Source organism: Euleptes europaea, chromosome 14 (genome assembly GCF_029931775.1).
Source record: "Euleptes europaea isolate rEulEur1 chromosome 14, rEulEur1.hap1, whole genome shotgun sequence".
Classification (NCBI taxonomy): Eukaryota; Metazoa; Chordata; class Lepidosauria; order Squamata; family Sphaerodactylidae; genus Euleptes; species Euleptes europaea.
Window position 1 is genome coordinate 35,146,020 of NC_079325.1, and position 23,732 is coordinate 35,169,751.

Genomic DNA, 23,732 nt, shown 5'->3' on the forward strand with positions numbered 1-23,732 from the left:
CGACCCTGTTATCTGGGCCTCAAACCAATTTGCACCTCTAAATAGTGACTCTGGGCCCACTGGTCATTTGTTAGAGGTGGCTTGTGCAGAAATAACTTCTGCCCTTCCTTCTGGGGCTTTGTGTTGCTGAGGTCATGGGTCACTTTTCCCCTTATTTATTTATTATTTATTTATTACCCTCAGCTTTTTTTTTTTTTTCTTGCAAGATGTATGCCAAGCAAAGAGCAATTATGTTAGCTCCGCTTATGGCTAACTGTCTAGCCCATTCTGTGGGATATAATCAGTTAAACCTCCTTGTGGGGTCTGACAAGAGGGCTACAAAAACAGTAGCAAAATTCATTAAAACATCATGACCGAGTCCTGAAACTACCCTGACTGAGTGGGTTCAGAGGACTGATCTAATGTTGATAGTGGCCTTATTGATATTTTATTTAACTTTCAAAATGTATTAGTTCCATCCTTGTAAGATGTAAACTTTTCAGTTTGACATGTGTGCATCTACACATTGTATTTCACTGAATGTCTGTATTAGGCCTAGCCTGAGTAAGTCCAACAGGTCATTGCACTTTAGGGACTAATTTTATTGAGAATAAACTGGAGGAGAAAAACCAACCTCAGCTTAATGCAAGAAAGATGCTTTCTATAATTGTGTGTGCAAAGTGCCTTCAAGTCGCAGCCGACTTATGGCGACTTTTTTGGGGGTTTTCATGGCAAGAGACTTAACAGAGGTGGTTTGCCAGTGCCTTCCTCTGCACAGCAACCCTGGTATTCCTTGATGGTCTACCATCCAAATACTAACCAGGGCTGACCCTGCTTAGCTTCTGAGATCTGATGAGATCAGGCTAGCCTGGACCATCCAGGGCAGGGCACTTTCTATAATTGCCAAGGAGCTAATAGCTTGTCTGCTTCTAGTATCACCATACTAGCCATGTAATGGACATCACTCCTTGCTATATTGTTATCAGGGTCGTGAAAAGAATTCAGGAAAGACAGTGTGGTCTCGAGCCTGGTTTACACACTTCTGCAAGACAGCGGAGGCGCCTTTCTGGGCTGTCCTGGATCTGCTGCCAGGGAGCACATAATCCCCTTGGGCTTGACCTCTAAGCAGTCCCCCCTCCCATCCAGCCCCCAGTTCCTCCTGCAGCCATTTTCCAGGTCAAGAGAGCATTTGATAGGCCAGCTCTGTTGGGGAGCTCTAATGTTTTTGATACCCTTGAAGTGATCCCTTTTTTTTCCACCTCGAAGAGTCAAGGCTTTTTGCCTAAAATTATGGCACACCTTTCAATAAAGATATTTTGAGAAGAACAAAGGAGAAGAGTGGTGTGGACACTGGGAAAATGAACAGGCATTATAATGACTTTGGAAAACAAATCTGTTTTAGTGGAGGGGGGGTGTAAGAGCTTCTAATTAGCCTAGGGCTCATTCTGAAAATGAGAAGCAAACAGCAAAAGACTATATATTCATCCCATGCAGACTCAGCAGCTATATATTCATCCCATGCAGACTCAACAACGTCCTTAAAATTCAGTTGAACAACCATGACTTCACTGAGTGATCTGAGATATGAACATTTTCCCCTGACTCAGTTTCCAGGATGTAAAATAAAAACAATGGAAGTTCAGCTTTGTCAGGGGGACTTCTAATATTCTCTGAGGTTGAAGACAGGAACTGGTGGCCAAAGAGTCTTGCTGGTTATAAGCATTTCTGGGAATACCAGTGGGTTGTTGTTGGGAAGGGCCCGGAAGGAAGGAGACCCCCACAAAGAACAAGGCAGAAGGTACTCAGATGAGCATTCATTTCTGGCCCTGCTTCTGATGTTTGGCCTCAGCCAATGATGGGGGGGGCCCTCACTTAGACTCACTTCATAGCAGCAGCAGGAGCAACAACAACCTCCCTGCACTGTTGTTATACAAACAGATGTGACAAACTCCTTGTGGATTCGAAATGCCACAGGAACCTTAGCTTGAGGAGGCTCCCAGGATTTTACATAGGCGATGGCAGCAAATCCAGGGCTGGAAATTTCTAAAAGTGCTCCTTTCCTTTTCGGAGTCCTCTGTTTCATTGCTGGGTAAACGACATCAAAGCCTTTTGCTTCCAATCCATAAGTGTTGCTTTATTGCTACTCTTTGCTGGGAATTCGTGGCATTCTCTAGTTCCTCAATGCCACATCTGTCTTCTTTCTGTTAGAAGTGGCTCACACAATGGCGCCAGAGGCCCGGACTCCATGAAGACGGTGTGTGTATGTATGTGTATATTAACCATAAAAGGCTTAGCTCCCCTGTTGTTGTATCAAGGTGTCTTGTTCTTGCTTAGCTACATGTGGAGCTGTTTCCACCAGAGGGTGAAGGGAACTCTCAATCCCTTAGAAAGTGACGGCATAAAGAGGGCCGTCTTTGGAGCTAGGAAATGAATCCAAACTCCCACGTGGCCGTCTTTACTCGTTTGCCCTGTGTAGGGATCGTGCCACATTGCTGAACACTTGCATCAGCAGGTGCTGTGACTCAGCCCCAGTGATCTAATTTCTTAATTGACCAGCGTGATGAGTGGGCACCGGGGCTGAACTTGGAAATGTTTCCGCTCCGGAATCTGTTTATTAGCAATGAAGGGAAGAAGTTTCTCTGAACATGTGCAGAGTGTGTGTTCCACACACACCACCGGGCAGATGTTCCCAGGGGACAGACAGGCTGGTGCCAGAGGAACTTAGGAGCTAGTCAGGTGTGACTCTGCAGCGTCTATTGGCGGTCAGCAAGGGATGCTAAGCCAGTAGGGTGGGAATGTTGTGGAAGTTTGGCTTGGCTGGATAGGTCACCATACCCAAGGAGGCTGTTGGAATTTGTGTATTCATTCGGACACTACAGCAGGTAGAGACTGAGGTCAGATGTAAAGAGGGAGGGGTGGGGACTTCTAACTGGCTGTGTGCACCTGTGTGATCATTCGGAATTAGGACAACCAGATGACTAAGGAATTTTCAATTGACCAACTGATTACATTTACATTCCTTTGAAATGTGGCGTTGGAGGAGAGTGTTACAGACCTCCAAAAACAACAACAACAACAAAACAAATCAGTGGGTTTTAGATCAAATCAAGCCTGAACTGACCCTAGAAGCTAAAACGACTAAACTGAGGCTAACGTATTTTGGTCACATTATGAAAAGAAAAGAGTCACTGGAAAAGACAGTCATGCTAGGAAAAGCTTAGGGCAGCAGGAAAAGAAGAAGACCCAACAAGAGATGGATGGACTCAATAAAGGAAGCCACAGACCTCAGTTTGCAAGATCTGAGCAAGGCTGTCAAAGATAGGACATTTTGGAGGACATTGATTCCTAGGGTCGCCATGAGTCAGAAGTGACTTGAGGGCACTTAACACACACATTACCAAAACTGCTATATAGATGCCATTTGGAGATACTGATGCAAATGTAAGATAAAGTACAGTTTAATAGGGAAAAATCACTACATGTTAGAAAGGAAGTATTCCTTTTAATCTTTGCTTTTTAATGCTCAATTGTAGAAACACACCAAAGCAGCCTTAATTCATCCACCCGTCCATGGCCTCTTTTCTTGCTGCCTTGCCAGATTTAAAATCAGCCTCTGCTAGCTGATGTAAAGCTTTCGTTGATTAAATCACCTGCTGATTATACATGTTTATGGGGTGTAGCGGTTAGACTAGGACTAGAAAAACCTAATCCCCACTTGGTGATGCAACTCACTCGGGCCAGTTGCTTTCTCTCAGCCCAACCTTCCACACAGGATAAACTCAAGGAAGAGAGAGCCGTATATGTCATCTGCGACTAATTTTCCAGCCCAGATTGCCCTTTTAGAATGGGCTTGTTGCATTCTGATTTTTGTGTCTTGCCCAGTTTGCAATAGCTTACCCTCTTTTAACTTTGTAATACTAGTCAAGGACTACAATAAATTATAATTACATAGCTTACCCTCTCAGGGCATATCAGCCCCCCCCCCCCAAGTTCCACCTCTTCCTTCTTCCCCCCATCACTGCACCACACTGGCTATAAATTTCAGAGGATGTGTGCAAATTGGGGGGTCACACATGTTGCCTTCATTCCATAAGCTGCTTTGGGTTCCTGTTGGGGAGAAAAGTGGAGCACAATTATCTGAATAATCAGGCCACATGGAGGTGAGGTTGGTAGTGGAGTCTTCCTGGCACCTTCTGTTGGCCACCAGACTATGCCTGTAGTGCTGCAATAAGAAACAGGAGCAATGGTAACATCCCCTCGGTCCGCAGTTTTAATGCCAGGCAAGTGAGGGTCCTGTCTGGCACTAGGGGGGTTAATGAAGGCTCCCTGCTCCACATTCCAGCAGGGCGGAAGAACAAACACTGTATTTCTGAGAGCAAAATGTATCCAGAGCAGCACCCCGGGAGACAGTGGCCCTTTTGTGTAGCACACAACGGGGTGTTCTCCCTCTTCTTGCCTGTCGACTGGGGGATGCGCCCAGAGACATTTTGTTAAGAGTTTGGTGAGATTCTCGCCCTGGGGAGGTGACCAAAGCACAGATAGGAGCGCAGCTGAAAAGAGCTGGCTTGTTCCGCGCTTCCTCTGGGGCGAGGGAGGTGTCGGCATCTTGAAAGCAGGCCTGGCAGCCGCAGCCTCCGAAGCCCAGCCCTCTTTTTCAGAGGCGTGGGAGCTGAGACATGTTGCACACACTCAGTACTGTCTTGTGCATAATAAAGGAGAATTGGGATCCAGATCCCAGAATGGGTTACGGGGCTACCAATCTACATCCCCTTCCTGTTAGAGCCTCCTGTCAGGTCCTACTGGTCACATCCTCCCGCCCTCCTTTTGTGGACCAGTCATGGTTGTTTCTAGCCAGAAACACGTCTGATCTCAATGGTCTATACCAAAGAGCTCAGCTGTCTCTCCTTGGCCAAAGCTGCACTTTGAGTTCCACTGGAGTGCAGACCTGTTCATAGCAGGCTTTCCTGCAGGGATCCAGTGGTGCCACAGCAGCAACCCCCCCTTTTGTTACAAAGACCCCCTCAGTTTTCTCAACAGAATCACTTGCACATAGGATGTTAAATGCTCTCCATCCACAACTGCCCCTCAGAGAGCTTCAGTGTTGCATTTAAAACCCCAGGGGATAGTGGTGTGACCAATGTGGGGAGCGGGGGGTGGGGAAGCTGGGGAACTTACTCTCGTTTGCTTAGCCAATCAGTTCCTCTACTGGGAAGGATGCTTCTCAGCCACTGCTTCTTTCTCTCCAGGTGGGAGACCAGATGAAGCTGCTGCAGAACTGCTGGAGTGAGCTGTTGGTTTTTGACCACATCTTTCGGCAGGTGCAGTACGGGAAAGAGCACAGCATGATGCTGGTAACGGGCCAGGAGGTATGTGCGTGTGTACACATGTCCGTTGGCTGGAGGTGACTGTGTTCTCTTTTGTGATATTCATAATATGTTAAGGATGAGTCACACCAAGCAGATACATCTAGTCCAATGTTCTGTGTCCAACAGCAAAGCCACAGGCTGCTTTTCTCGCCAGAATTCAATCATCAAGCAGAGTAAATGTGAGGATGTTGTTCCTTTTGAGGAGCAAGTACTCAAGAGGTGTGCTGCCTCCCAGCATATTACGACTGATGGTCATTGATGATCCTGTCCTGTATGGATTTGTCTGTGCATGGGATGGATTACAAATCATAAGAATCTGATCCATTAGCCACAGACTGCTCCAAAACTGAAATTTCGGACCAAGCACAGATGGTTTGTAAAGCCAAACTTTCCATCTTGCTTAGCATTGAGTTACTTTGTCCATCGAGGGAAAACATTGCTCATTATTGAATTTGAAATGAATTTTAAAATGTCAGATTTGCATTTCAGATACTGAATCAAACGTGTGAATTTGTCCATTTCATCGAGATGTTTGTCTACTAATGAAGGGCTGGCATTCTTTAATACCCTTGTTTAAATAAATTGTACACTTGTCGAGTTATGTATTCTCCAAGCACTATCTGTATCTAGAGAGGATCCTATTTATTTACATTGGCTGATGAATCAATCACCAAGTTCTAAGCAAAGTTGGAGGCCTGCTGGGCCCTCTCTTGGTTCCCTCCAGAGATGTAACTTGAGCTCCATCTCTCTCCTATGCTTCCAGGTGGACATGTCAACGGTCGCTACACAGGCAGGGTCTATCCTGAACAACCTGGTGCTGAGGGCACAGGAGCTGGCCCTCCACTTGCATTCCCTCCAAATAGACAGGCAGGAGTTCGTCTGCTTGAAGTTCCTCATTCTCTTCAGTCTTGGTAAGTGGGGAGGGGAAAGGAAGGAATGGGGAGCATCATTATTATCTGGAATGTGCGGAAGGGAGAACATAGGGGCCAGGAAGTACCAAAGACTCAAGTGCATGAATCATCTGCACGGCAGAGTTGTTGCTCTGCAGGAACTGTTCTGTGGCATACCTGTTCTCTGCCTATGGTCTGGTTTGTGTGGGTTGATCTGTGTGGGTGGGTGGCCCCTGCCTTTACGCAGAAGACTGTCTCTTTGTGCTCTTCCATCTCCGTGATTGTGAGAACGGGGGGGGGGGGCAGAGGGAGGGAGATGCCTGCTACAATTATCCTCTCTTCCCCTCCTGTGTTCTTCTGCACCACTTTGTAGCTTGGTTGGCATCTTCGGTTACCAGGCCCTCGCACCCTGTAGAGTACAGTCTGTGCCATGAAGCCTCTCTGCTTCTTCCTGGGTTGATGCAGCTGTGGCCACAGCAGGGGCTTCAGAAATGGCTCCCATGGCAAGATTCTCAGGGAAAGCCAGTTGTGTTGATTCTCCTGCAAGTTTCCTCGTGGGCTACTTTTCTGCTTCCATCTGTGACTTTTATGTCCTCCCCAAAAATTGCCTGTACCTATTGTACTCCAAACATTGCAATTCCTGAATGTTGCAGTCCCCCCATCTACAAAGGTTGTATGTTCCAATGTTTTACTGTTGCTTGTACAGAAGTTATTTCTCTTGGGGTTTTTGGTTTGTGGAAAGTGTTCTTATGGTTTGCTAGCGCCCACCAGACTGGCATGACTGTTTTCTATAGGCTATGTAAAATCTGCAACTGCCAACTGGGGCACAGAATCAGCAGCCCGTGGCAGGAAATTCCTTGCTATTTGGCCCAGATAATCCCGGTTACCTCCTATCAATAAGCCTCCAAAGAAAGATTTGTTTGTGTTGAATGTTTGTTGCCGAAACTAGTTGATATGGCCTTTGCAAAATATAGGTGTTGACAGTCTCTTGCTGCCGTGTTGGTGGGGGCAAAGGCAGACACTATCTGGTTGGATTTGCGTCAGAGGAATTCAGGGCAGCCTCCAATGTGGCGGGCAGTTGCAGATTACTCGAGATTAGCTCTGTGGCACAGTTCACACATTCACTTTTTGGCTAGACAAAATATCTTTGGGGAATTGGGCTGGGCTCGACTTGCGCCCCTTCTGCTCAGACGCTGATGTGTGCCAATGCACGGACCTGTTTGGATGGATCCGGGTAGCCTGCAAAAATGTTTCCACTCCTGCTAGTGGCCAAGCAATCAGGCCACCAGTGACATGAACAGGAAGGAGCCTTCATGGGCATTCCAAAATGGCCAGAAATGGAAGGTGGATATGTGTGCTTCATTCCCCCCCCCCCCCCGTTTGGACCTCTTGGATGGTGACACTGATGGGAGTATTCTGGTCCAGCGGGTGCAGCAGCACAGTAAAGGATTCCACAGTGTTTTTCCCAGAGGGCCACTTTGCAGGGGGTGGGGGAGGAGATCCCTTGTGGGTGATACAGCCATGGGTCTTTCAGTTTCTTCCACTCTGGTGATCCGGTTAAGCTACGGATATTTTCTGCATTGCACTCCACCAAGAAAAGCCAATGGTTTTCTGGAGATCTGTCAAATCCCAAGCCTGAGCATTGTCAGTGAATATTGTTAAGGCTTTCTGTGGAGGGGTTTGTGTGTGTACTCGATGCTAAAAAAATAATCCTAGTTCTGCACCCAGAAAAGCTGGTTCTGCACCTTCCATACATTATGCAAATGATGTAATTCATTCTGCCTTGCTTTTTTTCTAGTTGTGCTGTTTAAAGGGAAGGGGAAGGGCGCTTCGCATGGCTTTGAAATCTGTCTTTTGCACCTCTCCCTGATTGCTGAAAACCTTGTGATGCAGAAATCCCTCTGGTTTTTGTGAATTCACCAGCACCGCCCTCACATTTACCATGCATGTCTGAACAGCCATAAGGACTAGTAACATGCTTTGCTTTTTTTAAAGATCAGCTGGATGCTGCATGGTTTCTGTCCTTGTACAAAGTCATGGCCTGCCTTGGTTATGTTTGGAGAAGGCTACTGCCGTGTGCTTAATATCCAGCAGCATTCAAATGGAAGATTTAAAAATATTCTTATCCTCTTTAGAATGTGGGGTTCATAATAGTGCATAATATTATGTTGTTCTCCTTTTGAAGTAGACCGTGGCTGTGGAAGAAAGGGCACTCTGCTCATTCACAAAGACACTTTTTCTAGCATATGGGAGGACTGCCTCAGCACTTCAAACAAGCTGTAGCTATGCTTTGGTGGGCCCTGGCTCACACCTGGATCCTGCTTCAGAGGGAGGGAGGGGAAGGTTTTCAGGAGGAAGCAAGCAGTACCCGGGGCCTGTTTTCCTCCCTCCATTCGGTAGCATCACACCCCAGGTCCAAAAGCACCCTCTCTCATCCATTTTTGCGCATTGCATTAAACTCCTGCCTTGCTGTTGCCCTTTCCCCTTTGCCGAAGCTTTCTGGAGAAAACCAAGAACAAAAGCTTACCATTGCCAGCGCTGCACCGCTGCCCCAAGTCCAACTTTTCTCTCTCCGTACCGCAGAGCGTGTCGGGAGCCATTTGCCCTTCACAGGCTCAGCTGTACAGAGCTGCCTCGCTTATTATGTGTAGGATGTAATTGCCTTCACGAGCGAATTTTCACATTTCCCTCTTGGCTGTAGCACAATCGGAGCTAAACTGCACGCACACACACACACACACGTTTGTTCGCACACGCAAGCACAAGAGGCTGCCATTTGAGCCTAAATAGATTTCTCTCCTGAGCAGGTAAAGAGATTTAATTAAAATTAGGGCTTCTCAAAATAGCAATATTTATGAGGTTGGCACACAGGTTAGCTTTGTTCTCCAGAAGGGTTTAATAGGGCCTTAATGGATTGACCCCTACCGCGGCTGCCTGACTTCCATTCACCACGCAGCCACTCCAGGGGAGGGGAGCAAGAGCGGCTTTTATAAGCCTGCATTCCCTTAAGCGGTTGCAATTTATCAGAAGCCTCCGGCAAACAAAAGGAGCCGTGAATAGGAAGAACACTTCAGGGCATAGAAATCGTCCCCAGCAGCTCCGCCTGTGCGAGGGGCTGCTTTGTCAGAGGACGGAGTCCTTACAGCCGCTGCGGCGGCTCTAAATGAAGTGAGTTGATGTTATTTGGACAACATTCTTTATGCCTTGCAGGAATGAAAAGATTATTCAAATATTCAATTAAACTGTGAATAGGGTTTCTTTTCCAAACCAGGTGAGTCGTTGAGGAGAACGTGCTATTGTGGAGCCAACTCAGGGTAGAGAGTTGACATTTAGCAATGTAACTTCTAAATGCGACAATCGCAGTAATATTAGGCGGATAAAGAGATTTCATACTGACATGCCTGATGATAAGGGGAGGGTGTTGCCGTCTCTTTTCTCCTGAGCTGGAGCTGAAGACCCGGGGCTTTTCAGCAACTAGAACAGGCTGGGAGTGACAGGCGAGCCTTGGACTGTGAATGCAGAACGTGACGCCAAGCGGCTGGGGTTGGCCGGGCAGTTTGCTGCCTCCCAAACCAACTTATTTGCTTGTACTGCAGGCGGAGAGGTGGTAGGGTTGCTTCCCCACAGCGAGCACCCTCCTTGAAATGCTGCAGCAAAGGCTTCTGGCAACAGAGCATCCACATGGTGATTTCCCCCTTGCATTTTGCTTGCCCCAGCCTTCTGTGGTCACCGTCCCACCCCACAGCATCAGGGGGCTTTAAAATAATCAGTAATTGACATATGGCTGTAGTGTTAAGCTACAGCGCTATGCCAATTAGGGATTTTAAACTGTAGCAACTTTAAGAAGAAGAGTTGGTTTTTATATGACAACTTTCTCTACCACTTAAGGAAGAATCAAACCGGTTTACAATCTCCTTCCCTTCCTCTCCCCACAACAGACACCCTGTGAGGTAGGTGAGGCTGAGAGAGCTCTAAGAGAGCTGTGACTAGCCCAAGGTCACCCAGCTGGCTTCATGTGTAGGAGTGGGGAAACAAATCCAGTTCACCAGTTTAGTCTGCCGCTCATGAGTAGGAGCAGGGAATCAAACCCGCTTCTCCAGATTACAGTCTACAGCTCCTAACCACCACTCTTAACCACTATACCACGCTGGCTCTCTTAATTACATTTGGTAACTCGCAATGATATGCCAGTTACCAGAAGTAAGTTACAAATCGCTGTAACTTAACATCTGCTGTAGCTCTGCTGTAGTGATATGTCAGTTAATCCCCCCCTTAAAAGTCTGACAAGCCCCCTTGTGGTGCAGGGGGAGGGAAATGGAAGTCACAGGGGCTCGGGCAGGAAAAATGGCATCGATGTGGCTGGCGACTGCAAAAATGTGCCCCTTCCTGTCCACACCACGTGTAAACACACTTTGGACTGTGCTCTTTCCCAAAAGCTTGTATCCAAGTATGGGAAAGATTAGGGCAAAGCAAGCAAAAACTGGGATAGTGGATGATTAGGGGACACAGTATTGTTCCAAAACAAAAAGCCCCACTCTGCTGCAGTCTGATTTCTGAAACAGAGCAAAACCTTCATGTGGAAGCAACCTTCATGTGATTTACTTTTAACAGCTGTTTGGGCCTAAAAGATCAGGAGAAGAGTCCATGCATGAAAAATGGGCCCCCAAGGAAGGTTTCTAACCCGTCTCCCATGTTGATTCATAATGGCTGAATCACACATGATACTCGATTTTTCAGTGCTCGGTGTTGCAAATACGTTTGAAGAGGCTCCGCCCCGTAGCACAATATCTGAGTTGCATGCAGGACGGTCCCAGGCTCAGTCCAGGGCATCTCCAGTTAAAAAGATCTCAAGCAGCCAGCATTATCAAAGACCTTCCTCTGCCTGAGATTCCAGTCAGAATGTGCTGGGTAGCTCGTGGTCTGGCTTTGAATAATGCACCTTCCTGTGTTCAGTCATACACAATGGCTCAGTCCCATGCGCCGGTTACCCCTTACGAGATGATGGAGTATGATCTTCAGTCATGCAGCCTGGAGAAATATCACATTGTGGCACCAATCCCCTCTGGTTCTTTAAAAACCAGAGGGAGGCAGAGTTGGAGGCACATTTGCATTCCCCCAGCTGGCCTGAGCTGCTCCACCTTCCACTAGAAAGAGCGGCATAGGCTGTCCTTGCATGGCCCATCTGAAAGGGCTGGGGCAGGCCACCGAGACAGCTTCAGGGTGGTGAGACAAGCAGATGGGAGAAATCAGAAGGCTGCTGAGCAGAGGGACACAACAGAGGGAGGACAAGCCTTGTGTGTCTCTTTGGTCTCTCAGGGGGTATTGATTGGTTTTGTGTCTTGTTCTTCTCTCTGTGGAAGAAAAACTGCAAAACTTTTATTCCTCATGTTTAGATCATTTAACTGTGTGTGTTAAGTGTCGTCAAGTCGCTTCTGACTTATGGTGACCCTGTGAATTAATAACCTCCAAAATGTCCTATACAGTGACCTATTTGCAAAGGACTCTGTTCCAGTTGAGCAGCTCAGTACCTGCTTAATTTGCTAGCTAGCCTGTTCAAGAAGCTTCAGGGAAGAATTAGCACACTATGGGCAAAAATGCACAGGAGGTTTTGCCTTGGATTTGCTGCTCTCTAGATGCACATTTTCCCCAGCCAAATTCTCAAAACTGAAAAATAAGCCCCCGTGCAGAGTTTTGAGAATTCAGATGGGGAAAATGTGCATCTAAGGAGCGGCAAATCCAAGGCATAACCTCCCATGTGTTTTCCCCCTATGAAACCGGAAAGCTCTACCTAAGAAAGGCCATTTGGGTATACTGGCATGCCAGAAAGCAAAATTGCCAAGAACAGCTAGAGAGTCAGAACCTGGAGGGAAGAAGAGAGGGGGAGAGAGAATGCAGCTTTTGGGGCCCATGGAGGTTGCTGACCCACTCCAGTTGGCTCCCGGAAGCTTCCACATCCCCCCCATCACTTCTTTTCTTACTGTCATTCGCTCATGCTGCCTCAGCTGAGAAGCCACCACAAGCAGTAGATGAGTAAATACATGGGGCAGATCAGCAGGTAGGGCTGACCCACTGCACCGTGCAGCCTCAGCCTGGTCCTCTTATTCCCCTGCCCCCACCCCGAGGCCCAGGCTACAAGAAGACAGAGCAAGGCCCTTGCCTGCCTTTTCCTCTCTCACCTGATTGGGTCGGAAAGGTTTGCCTCCCCAGGCAGGCTGCCAGCTTAAGGGGGGATCTGCTTATCACTTCGCATCCACGCCTGCCAACTGCGCCTCTCGCTTCCAAGGAAGGCGTCCCTGTACGAAGGGCCCTTCTGCTGTGGGTTTAGTAAAGCCGCCTGCCAACGTCTGCGGCAGCTCCAGACATGCCAGGGATAAAGGTTTCCATGTCGCCTGAGCCGCGTTGCCACTTTGGAGAGGTCGGGGCAGATTAAGGTGATCTCTTCAGGCACTGTTCAGAGAGGAACACAATCTGTGGCCTCACACGGAAGGTGAGAGAGCTGCAGGTGCCCAAAACACACGGGCAGGAATCACAAATAGCCCTGGGACGAATTTCCGCAGCTGCCTGACATTCGAACTGCAAGATCGGCTGCGTCTTTTCTGTGTTCCAAAGTGTGTTCGCTGGCCGGGGAGGGCGGGATATAAAAGTGACAAATAAATAATAAATACAAAAAGAAGGAGCATGTTTTGGGCATCACGCATCTTGTGGATGCTGGAACATGCATCTGTAGGGATCCCCCCCCCAGTTTTTAAAAAATATAAACAAGGTTCGGACTGGAGCTAATAGGGATTCTGTGGTTATTTAGTTTAAGCTTTAATAAAAAATCTAAATTACAAATGCATTCTCTGCTCCAATGAATTATTGTATTCCTGCTGAATCAAACGGGACTAGCCATACAGGAAATGCAAACTGCTTTTGGGTGTCTGGTTTGGATAATGCCTGTTCTATTGCTGTGAATCTAAACTCCCACTGTTGTTCAAGTTAATCAAACAAACCTTTAACAAGATGCCTATAATTCAGCCCCCCCCCCCCGCCCCAACCATCTTGTGAGTCTTTCTGGACCACAATCCCCTGTCCCAGTATACTTGGCTGTCCTTGCTGACAGCGTGTCCCTCTCAATCCTGTGCGAGATTTTTCCATGGTCTCAGTTTTTTCCTTGGCGGCGCTTTCCCTCAGTTTCCTACATCCTCTCTGCCTTGAGGATCTGTTTTTCTACCCACCATTCCTTTTAGTCACTGCTTCTTCACCCACTGTGCTCCTTCTCCGTTTTCTGGACCTCCTTCCCACTCAGTTTTTCAGGTTTAACAGCAGCACTGGGTGCGTTCTCTTGTTTCTGTGTTGTGTTTTTCTCTATTAGCGTCACTACTTGTTGACATGCTGTGTGGCCCGCTGTTTCATGCGAGCAGTTGGAAAATCAAGAGTGATAGTGAACATTCCGTGACATTGCAGCAGATTGGTGAATTCCTACAGAGGTTTTGCAGGCAGCTTTTGTCAGAGTCTGCATGAGTCAGCCAGATTTCTTTGGCTCTCGCAATTTGGTTCCTGTTTCGCTATCCACCTGAGCATTCAGGAATAGCTCTGCACCCCATTAGGCGTCGCCTCAACAGGGGCTCATTTTGTCCTCCTTTTCTTGTTTTGCTGCAGATGTAAAGTACCTGGAGAATTCCAGTCTAGCAAAAGATGCCCAGGAGAAAGCCCATGCAGCGCTGCTCGAGTACACCATGTGCCACTATCCTCACGCCACGGACAAATTCCGGCAGCTGCTTGTCCAGCTGGCCGACATCCGGTCTCTCAGCATGCAGGCTGAGGAGTACCTCTACCACAAGCACCTGAGTGGGGAGGTGCCTTGTAACAACCTTCTGATCGAAATGCTGCATGCCAAGCGGACTTGAGCGCAACCGAACCCCCCTCCTTTCATGGGAAGAGACTCTGGTGAAGGAGATGCAGGGGCAGTGTGGGAAAGATGGTCGGGTGAATGCCTCCTTGCCCGCTGGCCATTCTCCTCAGTAGTTCTGTTTAAACCAAGCCAGTGAAAAGCTCCAGGCAGCTTAATGTGAATATACAGTATCTGTGGGAGCTTACGACTCTGAAACTGTAGTTCTTCTGCATTCAGTGTGGCCTGCCCTGAGTTTTAGGGGTTTTGTTCCTTTTCTCTTCTGGAGAGTATTGTATCTGAGAGCTTGAGGCTTAACAACATGGGGCTGCCCTTCGTTGGCAGTTTAGAGGCTGAAACTGGTAAAGAACGGATGGGCACACTGGGTAGAGGTGGGGAGCAGGGAGGGAGCTCTGTTGTCCCAATGTTGAAGGTGCTTGCTTCCTCGAGTTCACCAGGCCCAGTCCACGCTGCTCTTTCTGACCACAGTCTTTGTCCTCACTGTGGAATTTAGCTCCTCCCCTGTGGCTTTTTGCAGCTACTGAAGGCAGAAGCAGTAGCATCTGTGCACCATATAGTACAGTGAGAGCTTGCAGGCCTTTGGGTGCCCTACAACCAAGGAACTCCCTTTCCCTGGCAAAAGATTGAGACTCCGCATGGTTGAAAGATGGTGCCAGAACTTTCTCTTTGGTCTTGAGGTGGGAGTTGAGCCATTGAAGGGAGGGCTTCATTTTTATTTGCCGATTAGGTCAGTATCTCTTTTTTTTTTATTTTTAATGGGCTGCAAAGCACATTGCATACCCTGAGCCTTCAGCTGGTGTTAGGACACAATCTTAAACTACTAATTTAAATGTGTGTGTTGTGCTGCCGGAGAGCATGTCCTTGTAGCAGATGCTCAGCGCCATCCTGGGGGCATGAATGCTGTTGCCAATGCTAGAGGTGCTGCCCAGGCAGGTTAAGCCAAGCCAGCCTCTCTGCCCCTTGCATTGGCTCAGTGGCCCATCTGCAAGTGCTTCTTCTCCCTTACAGACGAGAGCAGTGTAATGCAGATGAGGGGACATGGATATGTATACCCATCAGCCCACATCAACCCACCCTACCCCTAGCTGCAAGGGCTGCCGCTTGGCACCAGGTGCCTGTGGCCATCAGGGTGTCTCTCTGGTGATGGGCTGCAGTCCTGAATTTGTAAAAGGTCCCTGCATATAACTGGAGTTTTCTCCAGAGTTCCCACAGGATGTGGGCCAGTTTGCAGTAACTCCCCTTTAATAATAGATGGTCAAGGGGAAAGGTGTGTACGAAACTCACACAATCTACCCCAGGGGATTTGCGCCTTTGGGAAGGGGGAGAAGTAAATGTATCCCCTCCCACAGAAGACAGGGTAGGTGAATTCATGGCAGCAGTGTGCTCAGGGACATCAGCACACAGGATCACAGTGTGTGCTTCGCTATGTTTGGCCTTGGACTGAGAGTTGCTGCTTCGGATGGTATAGGCAGCCTTCCCTGGATCGGATCAGCCAGCAGTACCTCTGTTCTTCCGAGGCCATCTTAAATCCATACAAGCCTCCTGAGTCCTGGCTTCCTCCTCTGGCTGGATGTTTGAGAAAAGAAAGATGCTTCTACCCGCGTGTGTGGCTTATCATTGGCAGAAGTCACTTTTTTCATTCCCAAAAAGTAGCTAACCTTGGGGATGTAATCCCACTGAGCACCCCCCACCCCAAGTCCCCTGGACCAAGCAGGACTCAAATCCATAGTTGGGCGTGCATGTGTCTTGGTGTGCCAACTGGGCTTTTAGAACCAGCTTGCCTTCCACTTCTTCAAGGCTGGATCCAGACGGAGGGAGCATTCTGCATCCAACCTCTTTCTTTCCCCCTTCTAGAATGCCTACCCTGCTGTCTCCCCACCGTGCTCTCTGCAATTAGTGTGTGATGTCCCTTTGCCCCACTGTGGCTTAGATGTGGCTGTGATTTTGAAGGGGGGGCTGCCTTTGGGGCTGCTCCCTTGGAGCTGGGCACCTGCTACTCGGAGCTGCTTCCTTGCCTGGCATCAGCCTGCACGGCAGAGCTCCGTAACAACTTTGAAGCCTTTGGAAGCTTTCAAGCTACTAGTCTGGTTGCTTGTTTCTGCATTTTGACGACATATGTTGCTGTGGTTTCTGCTCCAGATCTGTTGTTGGGATTTCTCCCCCCACCCCCGTGTGTGTGTGTTTTACGGGTCAAGAGAGTTGGAGAATATAGTTCAAATGTGACAAGCTGTTTTTTTTTCTTCTGAAAACAAAAAGTGCCCTTATGTGTGTGTGTGTGTGTGTGTGCGCGCGCATCTCTCTCTCTCTCTCTGTTTTGTTCAGTTTCTCTTCCTCCTAGTCCTCCTGAGGCACAGAGGGGAGAGATGATGGAACTATCTTGCCAAATGAAGACATTCCAATAAATTTTGCAATTCACTTATAGTCAGTGGTGTTCTTTCTTTTAAGCCAACAAAACACACACAAAACCAACCAACCAGCAGTGGTTTAGGATCCTGGCAGGTCCTCGGCTCCCTGGTGCCACTGCGGGTGAGTTCACAAGTGACAGCTGGGCACAGCAATTGCCCGTGTAGCAAACCCGCCTGTGCAAAGCGCCTTGTTTAGTAGTCACGAAGGACAGTCGCAAAAACTTTGTTGCTGCAAATGACGCATCACAGCCCGCTGCAGCGACCCGGAAGCTCATGTCCCTGCTACTCGATCTCGCCAAGGAGTTGATGTTCACACTCTTTTCGAGGCAACTGTTTCCAACCACTTTTAACTTAGCTTCACCAAGAGCTCACTCACCCGGAGAAGAGTTTTCAGCATTATTAAGAGCCTCTTGAGCAGTAAACGTAAATGACTCTGGACGTTTTCCTAAAACGTGGCTCTTTTTCCAGCCTAGCTGGAATCAGGCAGCAGCCTCCTTTCTAACTGGGCCAGCTGTGTTGCTGAGGCAGGGCTGGTGAGCATCTGAGTCGCCGGCGCTAGTCCGTGGTGTGACAGGGGTAGCCTATCGCCTGACCGCCGCCCCCCCCACTACCACCACTATTGGTCTCTTACAAAAGGCATCCTTCCTTTTCAGTGAAGACATTTCAACCTTTTTAAAGGTGTGTGTGAGACGTATGATCGCCTTTTCTTCAAAAATTCCCCAACCTGCAAAAACACTGACTTATGCTTTTCTTGCTAGATGTTGCCAGGGATGCATCCCAGGAGCACCCCTGGCCAACTGAAGGAGCAAAAGGCTCTCCTGTTTTCAGAAGACATTAAGAGTGGGTTGGTGTGGTCAGGGGATGTGTGGGGCTTGGGAGAGGGACGATTCCCTGCTTGGGAAGAAATCTGGGCTAGGAAATTACCAAGAGAGAGACAGACGACAGAGAATATCACCAGGCAAGAAAGCAGCATTCCTAAGAGTAAGGAGGTACCAAATATGCCAAAAGGAGTATCCAGATGGGGTTTTGGAGAACCCCCATTCAAGTCCCCCTGCAGCTGTTAAACCCTGAGTGGGTTGAGAGCAAGCTGTCCCTTCCTAGAGGGTTATTTGGGATGGGGATAAAAAGGAGACATCGGTGTCTTCTGACTGAGGTCTGAGCAGGGCCCCATCCTGTCTATCAGTAAAGCAATGGGTTCAAAAAGTCCCTTCAGGCTCACTCAACAGACGCTGGATTCCAAGTCTTCTGCAAGCAGGAAGCTTCTCATTTACACCAGCACTGACGACAATACATCCAGGGCAGGAGGAGGATTGATTTGGCAGGAATTTCAAGCCAGTCCCCACAATACAATGTGCTTGTGAGATCTTCAGCACCGGCATCTCCCAACTCAAGTTTTTAGCATAACATTTCCAATTATGGAAGATGCTAAAGCCAGCTGTTGCAAGACTCTTTTTTTCAATGTGAGGCATGGTAGAACGGACGTTTTCTTTCAATGCTGGCTGCATTCCACCTCGCAAAGGGGGGCTCTGTATTACAGAGTACATTTTAAAATTAACAGAGATTATTTATTTTTTAAAAAACAACAACACATTTAAACCATCTTCCTTCTTGAAAGGAAGCCCAAGGCAGCTAATTAAACCACAAAATACATTCATTAAAACAATGTATTCACAGTAATACAATAGAGCAGAGTTTTAGAAAAGCATAAACGAAAAGATGTGAGTTTAACTCATATCCCTCGTCTAAATTGAAAAATGACATCTTTTTGCAGATTTCTACTGTTACATCAGTTCCACGGGCATCTGGGCATTTGCAGGGGGAAAGGACAAGACAGGCAGACACCAAATCCACAGAGAGGTGGCGTTAAACACAGCTTTTAATCCACCAATGTCACTGATACAGTCAGAGTTGTCCACACCAACACATGGCCAGGGGAGAAAGAGACAGAAGCCTTGGGGGGCAGAAAAAAAGGGGCAAGACAGAGCGGCACAATGTCTCCTGGGCCTTAGCAGACATACCACTGGCATCGGAACAGGAAGGGTCCCCTAGGACCCCCTTGCTAGGAAATGGATTGCAGGCTGCTTTGCAAGAAGGAAACGTTTTCCAGAGTCATGACAGTGGTCAAAAGGGCAAGAAGCCCTTTGACACAAGCCCCATTGAAATAGATGGGAGAAGCACGCAGACACAGTAGAACTACCTGCTCATTTCAATGGAGCTTGTGCAGGAGAACTTCCCCAGCAGATGATGCCCCCAAAGTGTGACAATCAATCACTGACAAGCGAAAACCCATGACAGATTTCTTACAGAGGCACAGGGGTCACCTCAGGCTCCTTGCCCAGGTAAATAGCTTGGTCTCCTTGGTCCATGACCAGTCAAGCCCAGTAATGCCACCCAAGAAGTTGCTGTCAGTACCATCAGGGAGGGGGGCAGTGTAGTGAAGACCATCTGCCTGGTTAGCTGTAAGCAAAACAGTTTCGCTCGTTTGCTGCCAGATCTGGAAGAAACTGAACCTAGTCACTGGCGGCTTCCTTGATCCTGTCTTCTGCCTGAAGAAATTCTTCTGAAGTTGTGCTACCTTGGGGTGGGTGGAAGGGATAATTGGAACACCTCTTCTCAGAAACCTGAAGAGAAAAATGCATCATCTGAGCCCAGAACAGTAGAATATATGCAACCTGTACTAAACAAAGTATTTTATATCTGGGGCTAGAAGTGGGCCTGACCCTCTCCCTGGTAACCAATAATTCAACAGTGACCAACTGAGTTACTTAAGAACTTCCTCAAGGGGTCTTTCATGCTGTTTAAATAACAAGAAATTACTGGCTTCGATCCCATGACCACTCACACTTCTCTCTGCTGCGGTAGCTTTCCTCTGCTTTGGTGCTCACTTCCTCTGCTGCTACCAAGTTTGCATATGCAGAGGGTCCTTTAAAAAACTGATCTTCTGCACAAAGAAGCAAGTGCTGCAATGGAGGAAATTTTCTGGAGCAGCTGGACAGAAGCTTAAGGGCAATAATGTTATAGGATCTAAGCCACTGTCTCTAGGGCTCACTTATCCACCTGTAAAATGGGAATTGGTAATGCCCAAATTTACAAGGATGCTGGGGTGGGGTGGGTGGACAAACAATATACTTGGTAAAGTGCTAAAAGTGAGTCTCTTTAGGTTTGGCAACCTGCATAGTACCTAACCAGCCCACTGGTCCACTGAGGTCAGGATTAGCCACTAAATTGCAGTGACTCACCATGTGCTCAGACAGAGATCCTGAGATCTCTGGAGATGCTGGGGACTGAACCTGTAACCTGCTGAATACAAAGCAGAATTATAGCACGTAAAGCTGTATTATACTACATCAGACTACTGGAACCTTTTACTTAGTGTCCTGTATTCTGAACAGTACTTGCTCTCTAGTGTCAGGTAGAGAAAGGTCCTTCCCAACACCAGTGACCCCAAACTCCTTTTAACTGGAAACACTGCCAGGGACTGAACCCGGGACTTTCTTTGACATGCAAAGAAGGTGCTGGATCGCTGCACCTCAATCACCGCTCAAGAAGTTTGATGGCAACTTTCTCATAACTGCTGTCAGAGGACTGCGGGGGAGTTAATGATACCCTATAGTTAAACCTAAAGCGAACTGGTGGATCAGGAAAAATCCAGTTCAAATTTGCATGCAAAATTTAAAGCATTTTATTTTCACAGCGCAATTATTTCTACTGTTGGGTTTGCGGCCGGGTGTGTGCATGCACGCAAGAATTTTTTAAAAAAGAAAACAGATTGCAAATCTGGCAAGTCGGGTCTGAACTTTTAGTTGCAAGAATTAGGACAACAGAGTGTTTCAAATATGTCCTCCATTTAGAATCTTAAAAACAAAACCAGAAATTGCAAAGGAAAAACAGATAGGCTCAAACTGCAACATTTCCAGGGTGCTTGGATGGGGCATGAAATAAACAGAGCACTCAGATTCTGCTAATCTGAACTGCTGTCACACAGAAAGAACAACACAAAGATTCTAAGAGGACACCCCCCACACACAATTTCTGCTAGCAAGACCCATCTAGGGCACCCTGGTTTTCATTTGAAAGGCAACTTTTAAAGGGTCTCTTTGGCACGCTGCTGCGACTTGTCGGAACGGGCTTCCTAATACTCCTGGAGGTGCCCAGCTGTGGAGACCAGGAGGCACATGTTGCTATGCGTGGCTTAGCAACATACAAGATGTATTCAAAGTGGATAATGAAATTATCACAAGGAAACAATAGAGCGACACTCGAGGAGACGGGGGCTGAGGCGATCGCCTTCTTCGCCAAAATGAAAAAGACGCTTCTTATTGTCTGTGCAAATATGTGACAACATCCCCCCACACTTTCCAGGGGCCTCCCCTGCCCACATAATGGGGTGTAATGAATATTGACAGAAGATCATGTCTCCATAAAGGAAGCCAGAAACTCATTAGAGGTGTGTATGTTTGGGGGAAGGAACATGTGGCCTCTTGTGTGGTGAATGGGGTCCAGGAGCTTTGAAGGGGGGGGTCCCTTAATATGGAGGGGGAAGAGAAGAACCTTCCAATACAAGCACGGAGCACCTTTGTATTGTGCCAATCCTGGCTGAACAATATGCCTGCCTTTAGTGTAAAGTGGTAGTAGATATCCAGGAATAAAATTAAAACGGTGTTTTTTGCCAATTAATATAGGTGTGAAATAAGTGATAGTTTACACATGAGTAGCTTATTTCCCTACAGCTATATCTATGTGTTGTTGTTTTTTAAATCACTGATATGATTTTATTCTTTTCACTGAAAATTTCATGCCTGTGTTCAGATGTCACCTTGGAAAAGCAGTGGATAAATAAGGAAAATAAATAATCAGTGCCAGGGTTCCCAATGAATAAATATCACACCTTTCCTTCAAAACAAGGTCTAAAAGAGGGTGGTAATAATAATAGCAACAACAACAACCATAACAACAACAACAATAATTATTGTTATTATTATTAATAATAATAATAATAGAAGTAGAAGAAAAAATCAGACCACTCTTTACCTACCCAAAAGAGCAATGAAACCAGAATAAATAATGGAGCCCAGTTTAAAAATTCTAGGTATATGGTCAGACACTGCTTAGCCATCTCATGTAATTATATGTTTGCTTGTATGTACAAAAATAACCCTAGAAATTAACCCCAGAAAATATGTAGAAAGAAGAGAAACACAAGTGGTGGGTGGATATGCAGATTTGGGTGGTGGAATCCCATTAGTGAAACTATGTGGGAATTGGAAGGATTAAACCCCTCCGCCTGATGGCCCCAGTTGGAATTGGGGCTCTTTGCAGCCTTTTTAAAATGCTGTAACAATCTACTAAGGAACCTTCCATCATAATGTTTATGTTGACACCTCTTAGACAGTTATGCAGCTATAACTTTTAAACATGCCTAGAAGGAATGTGCACCAGAAAAAAATATTTTTCAGATATGGAATATTGGGGGCGGGGGCATAATTATCAGGATTCAGAACTCTGTCCTGTTGCCCGGAAACCCTGTAGAAAGCAACCCCCCGCCCATCCAGTTTGGAGCTTTAAAATGCCAGCCCCAGATATTCCGGAATATTTCTGGGAATATTCAGGATTGGGATACAGCTATTGCCAAGATCCCCAAATATCAATCAGGATCCCAAATATATCAAAAAAATGCTGATAAGGTATTTTTGGATATATATTCAGACTGGATATATCTGAGTGCACATCCTAATGCCTACCATTACATATAGAAACATGTGATTGAAACAGGAACTGTAAATACTGAACATATCAAAAGAAGCACATCAGTTTAACGACTGGATTTACAGGACAAACCTAAACAAACATAAACCCTTCCAAGCCCACTGAGTTTAATGGATGTAGAAGGGTGTAACGTATGTTTGGGATTGTACTTCTAATCTTCTAAATTCTGTCCTGTCAACCAAATACTTTGCCATATATCTTAAACATGGAAATGTATAAAAATCCTTGCCTATGAAACATGCATTTCATGGGGGGGAAATGTGCAAACGTGAAGACATTAATACCTTTGTAACACACACACACTCAAATAGAAGGTCTATAATCTCAAAATGTCTATGATTAATTCAGCCTTAATTAGTGGACATAAAACAGGGTGGCAGCAGCTTTGTTGTATGTGAGTGATGATGGGTCAGGAACCCCTTAAGTGCTCACAGAACCCACGGCTCACTTTTCTCTCTCCTCTCCACTTGGCCTTTCAACTCTGCACGGACGGCAAAGGTGCTGAAGAGGGACCAAAGGAGACGGAAGAGCCTCACAGGATCTAGGCCCTGCTCATGACTTCAGGTTTGCTGATGGGTTAAAATGTCTGGCCTAACACGGCAAGTGGTCCAGGGCATGCTGAGACAGTGGTTTCTCACCTGGTGGTTCAAACCTCCTAGTTGGTGAGCTCCAGGCATCAGTTACTACATGGAATTAACATGATTAGGGCATTACCATGGAGGATGTGAGCCCTGACCTGGATGGCCCATGCTAGCCTGATCTCATCAGATCTCAGAAGCTAAGCAGGGTCAGCCCTGGTTAGTGTTTGGATGGGAGACCACCAAGGAAGTCCAGGGTTGCTATGCAGAGGAAGGCACTGGCAAACCACCTCTGTTAGTCTCTTGCCATGCAAACCCCAAAAAGAGGTCGCCATAAGTCGGCTGCGACTTGACGGCACTTTACCACCTCTGTTAGTTTCTTGCCATGAAGGATGTGAAGAGGAACAATAAAGATGACAGCATTGGGCCAATCAACATATTACTGCAGGGGTCCCCACCATGGTGCCCATGTTTTTAGGAACTGGGTGGAGCCAGGTAGGCCTTTTGCCCAGCAAGGCTTCTGATTGACTATTGGAGATTTGATTGGCTGTGCAGATTTTTTTAAAATGTTGCTTTGGCAGCAGCTGCCAGCACAGCACCAGGATCTACACTGTGTCACTGAAGTTAAGCTGTGGCAGTCATTTTGCAGCTGGCTTCGCCGCCTGTGGCAGCCATTTCATTACCGCATCCACCATGCTGTGTCAGAATGCCAAATGTGCCTGCAGGCTCAAAAAGGTTGGGAATCCCCTGCACTGCAGCGTCCACTGGCCCATGTGAGACTGCCACAAGAATTCTGGATGAGACATGTGCCTGGAATTCCCTGCTGGGAACTCAGTTCCCAGGTGCTCAGGCAGCCA

At 47.2% G+C, this 23,732-nt stretch overlaps 2 protein-coding genes across 2 annotated transcripts in view; one reads left to right on the forward strand and one right to left on the reverse strand.

Moving 5' to 3' along the window:
• The window catches only part of NR5A1 (nuclear receptor subfamily 5 group A member 1), a 32,124-nt gene extending 17,989 nt beyond the window's left edge, over nucleotides 1–14,135 (forward strand). Inside the window, exons 4-6 of the mRNA XM_056860397.1 lie at nucleotides 5,226–5,345; nucleotides 6,109–6,256; nucleotides 13,877–14,135. Of these exons, the coding sequence (XP_056716375.1) occupies nucleotides 5,226–5,345; nucleotides 6,109–6,256; nucleotides 13,877–14,124 (516 nt within the window). The 3' untranslated portion in view covers nucleotides 14,125–14,135. The remainder of the gene's footprint in view (nucleotides 1–5,225; nucleotides 5,346–6,108; nucleotides 6,257–13,876) is intronic.
• A 4,825-nt stretch (nucleotides 14,136–18,960) lies between these two features.
• ADGRD2 (adhesion G protein-coupled receptor D2) overlaps nucleotides 18,961–23,732 on the reverse strand; it is a 53,062-nt gene continuing 48,290 nt past the window's right edge. Inside the window, exon 27 of the mRNA XM_056860108.1 lies at nucleotides 18,961–19,152. Within this exon, the coding sequence (XP_056716086.1) occupies nucleotides 19,145–19,152 (8 nt within the window). The 3' untranslated portion in view covers nucleotides 18,961–19,144. The remainder of the gene's footprint in view (nucleotides 19,153–23,732) is intronic.